At 43.7% G+C, this 3,773-nt stretch overlaps 2 protein-coding genes across 2 annotated transcripts; one reads left to right on the top strand and one right to left on the bottom strand.

Annotated features, from left to right (window-relative positions):
* Positions 1-1,109: 1,109 nt before the first annotated feature.
* Positions 1,110-2,082, bottom strand: LOC128276690 (cytoplasmic dynein 1 intermediate chain-like; the record flags this gene model as incomplete). Its single annotated transcript, XM_053015149.1, has 4 exons — positions 1,858-2,082; positions 1,638-1,784; positions 1,452-1,576; positions 1,110-1,142 (listed from the first exon to the last, which is right to left on the bottom strand). Coding segments are annotated over exons 1-4 (451 nt in total), but the record flags the coding sequence as incomplete, so codon positions are not given.
* Positions 2,083-2,478: 396 nt separating this feature from the next.
* On the top strand, positions 2,479-3,767 carry LOC128276689 (iduronate 2-sulfatase-like; the record flags this gene model as incomplete). The annotated part of the gene is made up of 2 exons (XM_053015148.1): positions 2,479-2,688; positions 2,755-3,767. Coding segments are annotated over exons 1-2 (1,223 nt in total), but the record flags the coding sequence as incomplete, so codon positions are not given.
* Between the last annotated feature and the right edge of the window lie 6 nt (positions 3,768-3,773).

Genomic DNA, 3,773 nt, shown 5'->3' with positions numbered 1-3,773 from the left:
ATTTGTTCGCATCGCAAACATCTTTTCAAACTTAGGTTGAACAGCATTTTTTGAATGCCCTTAAAAATATATAAAAAAGCTTTTTTCTAGATTGTATGTGTATAGATATTATAACAAACTATAATAATTCAAAAGAATGTTTTAATAAAACAAAAAAATTAAGAAAAGTACTAAATGGGTGGAGAAACTAAAGGCACGTATGGGGATTGTCGCTTGCACGCGTTCTCTAAGAACTCTTCACTTGAGAACGTGATAGAGCAAAGTACCCAATAGCTTGGCGTGAATGTTACATCAGTAGAGAAAGAAATTAATGAATGAAATTAACTTTTCGTCTGTAATGACGGGCTAACCCCAAAATAATGAGAAAATAATGTAGTACATAGCTCGGAACAAAAGAGTGAAAGAAAACAAATAGGAACAAAGATTGATAACAAAACAAGACACAAAAATCAAAGTTCGCACGAGTGAAACACTATTTTGATATAGCCAAAGAATCTATCTTAACTTCATCATACGGGGGCGCATCAAACAAGAACGGAAACTCCAATTGAATCGCACAAGAACAAAACAGTTATTGAGCACAGCATCGCTGTATCGTTCTGGGAACATTGATTCCGTTATTGTGCCTCAAAATATTAAATGTTGCCATGATATTAAATGTTGATCGGACGTTTCCATTCATTTTTGTTACGCCCGCGCATATAAAGTATTGATTCACTCGTAGCTAACGGAAGGTGGAAACCGACTCTGAGGTCAAACGGAGCACTCACCGTAGTAATCGGTGGCATGAGCTGAAGTAGTCCCGAACAGGAAACGATGGTCAGCGAAGGGGTATCCACCGAACGGAGTTATGAAAAATACAGAGAAAAATCGTATTAGTGGTCTTCGGAAGTACTAGCAATAAATGTCAACCTTAATAAAATGATAAAACAGCAATCTTTACAAGATAAAAGAAATCATAGAAACAACGATCAACAGAATAAAGTGATTACGTAAGCACGGAAGATAGCGCAAAGCAGTAGCTGACTAAAAGTTGCCAGCATCGTATCGTATTTGTTTTACATCAATTCAGAAACAATATTTTCACTTTATTCTGCCATTTGGTTTACCTTTGCGCGGTCTCCACCAATCCTCCATATATCCTGATAGAGGTGAGGAATGGCAAGAAAAAACTAAATATATTTGTTACACTATTACAATACATTTGTTTCTAGCGAGAATACAGGAAATAGATTAGAGATATTTTAGTTCTGTTGAATATTTATTGTGGAGCGACAACAATTGCAGATGCTGCAGTAACTGGATTTAATAAAAACCAAGAAAAACTCAATTGAATCGCTATCACTGAATAATGGCAAATATATAATCGTGAACAGATTTGTGGCGATCGCCACGTAGCATCCAGGGGAAAAAATCTATGATCATACTCCTGCGAAACGAATAAAACTTACCGTCACGCTCATGACCGCCGGTACTGTTAGTTTGTGTCTGCTTGGTGTAAACAACCGTCTCTTTCGGCGGAATGTTGGTAGCTTGCACGGACACCAGGCTCAGGTTGACCGCCTTCTTTCTGCAGCTAAAAGGACAATTTAGCTGGTCGGTGAGAAGTTTCAATCTATCGCCTTCCGTGTGCATACTTCTGTCCGTCCGTGCTGGGTTGCAAACTAGTATCGGGAGTGAGCGTTGCAGAATGGTCCGATGTGGCGGAATTCACCGATGACAACGATGAAAGAACTTCCGATACGGGGGCAACACCAAGTGACGAGAGCATTTCATCCAAATCCCTGTAAAGGAGTAAACCAGAACGGCTGAGTGCAACCGGAACCCCAGTTTGTGTCACAATCTGGACGGACGTACTTTCTTGGGTTAGTTTCGGTGGTGCCCATTTTTCCCGTTGCTTCCTCCAGGTCTTTCTGCTCCTTTTCCTTCCGCCGCCGATCTTTCTCCTCCCGGAGAGCCTGCAGTTTGGCCTTTTTACGCTCTAGCTCTGCTTTGCGATCCATGTTTGAACGTTTTTATAAATCTTCGCCACAATTCACAGCCAAACACTGAAAAAATTAGTGCTCAATAGAAAGAATTATGTATGACGTAGCCAATGGGTGGAGGAGGTAAACAAGAAACTGCGTAGCCACGGGAAAATTATGAAGCGTGGTGCTCGAAAAGAGTGCATGAATTGCGCTGCTCGAAACCTGCGCTCAATACAGTTGCCTGTCGGCTGAGCAGAGTCTACTTTGGTGGCTGGTCTTGAATTTTGAACGTTTGAAAATCTTTGAATTGCTTGAAATGGAATAAATCCAAAATCTTTTTCGACTAATAATGCATAAACTGGAGTTTGCCATTTTTTATCAATTGTATGTCGTTAGGAAGTACCAATATGTTTATCATCATTCTATGCATACAACAGGTGTTTGTTTATGTTCGTGTCAGCGTTATGTAAATTTATGCAAATGCGTCGCAGCATAAGCGACACATAGCGCAATGTGCGGTTTTACTTTGAATTTTTACTTCCTCGTGGTTGCTGTGCTAGCAGGATGTGCCTCCCAGGTGGTAGAACGTCCCAATGTTTTGTTGATCATTCTGGACGACTTTCGGCCGGCTATCAAGGGATACGGAGACGATAACGCCATAACGCCCAACATCGATAGGCTCGTGCGAGGAGGCTATCGGTTTGAAAATGTTTTTGCACAGGTAATAAAGTATTCAGCTTCCCGCATTTGAATCTGTACTTCTACATATTGTGTGTGTTTCATTTAGCAAGCACTTTGTGCACCGAGCCGCAACTCGATGCTCACCGGAAGGCGTCCCGATACGGTGCGGTTGTACGATTTCTACAGCTACTGGCGCGATTTCTCTGGTAACTTCACCACGCTTCCGCAGTATTTTAAACAGCACGGTTATCGAACCCATTCGGTGGGGAAAGTTTTCCATCCTGGCGTTTCGTCGAACTTTACCGACGACTACCCGTTGAGTTGGTCCGAACCAACGTACCATCCGCCGACGGAACAATTTACCAACTCTCCCGTTTGCATCGATCCGATTGATGGTCAGTTACGCAGAAACCTTCTATGTGCTGTGATTCCGGAAATGCAACCACTTCACACACTACCAGACTTGGAGAGCACGGAGGAAGCAAAACGTTTTCTAAGAGACTACGGCAATGGGCCGTATTTCCTTGCCGTCGGTTACCACAAACCTCACATCCCATTCCGCATTCCGATGAAGTACCTCAACCTCCACCCACAGTCCAAATTTACGGCCGCCGGTTCGTGGGATCGACCGTGGGGATTACCTGCGGTAGCTTGGGCTCCCTTTTTGGACGTACGTGAACGAGATGACGCCCGCCAGCTGAACATACCCTTTCCTTACGGACGCGTTCCGGAAGATTTTCATCAACGCATCAGACAACATTATTACGCCGCGGTGACGTATGTAGACGAACTGATTGGAGAGCTGCTGGCCGAGGTGGATCTGGCTCGTACGATCGTACTGCTCACCTCCGACCACGGTTGGTCGCTCGGTGAGCACGGAGAGTGGGCAAAGTACAGCAATTACGATGTGGCTGTGCGAGTTCCGCTCGTTATTAGCACTCCAACAATGAAGGCTCCGGACAGTGGTTCTGAAGAAGTTAAAATTGAGAACGTCGTGGAGTTGCTTGACATTTTTCCAACTCTCGTCGATCTTGCTGGACTTCCGCCGATACCAGCTTGCCACGAAGAGCGGCCTCGCAAAGCGTTAAGCTGTGTGGAAGGAAAATCCCTAATGCCGTTGCTGTT

The sequence above is a fragment of the Anopheles cruzii genome, unplaced genomic scaffold, assembly GCF_943734635.1.
Source record: "Anopheles cruzii unplaced genomic scaffold, idAnoCruzAS_RS32_06 scaffold02080_ctg1, whole genome shotgun sequence".
Lineage (NCBI taxonomy): Eukaryota > Metazoa > Arthropoda > Insecta > Diptera > Culicidae > Anopheles > Anopheles cruzii.
Note: the sequence above shows the minus strand (reverse complement) of the source record. Positions and strands in the feature narration are given on the sequence as shown.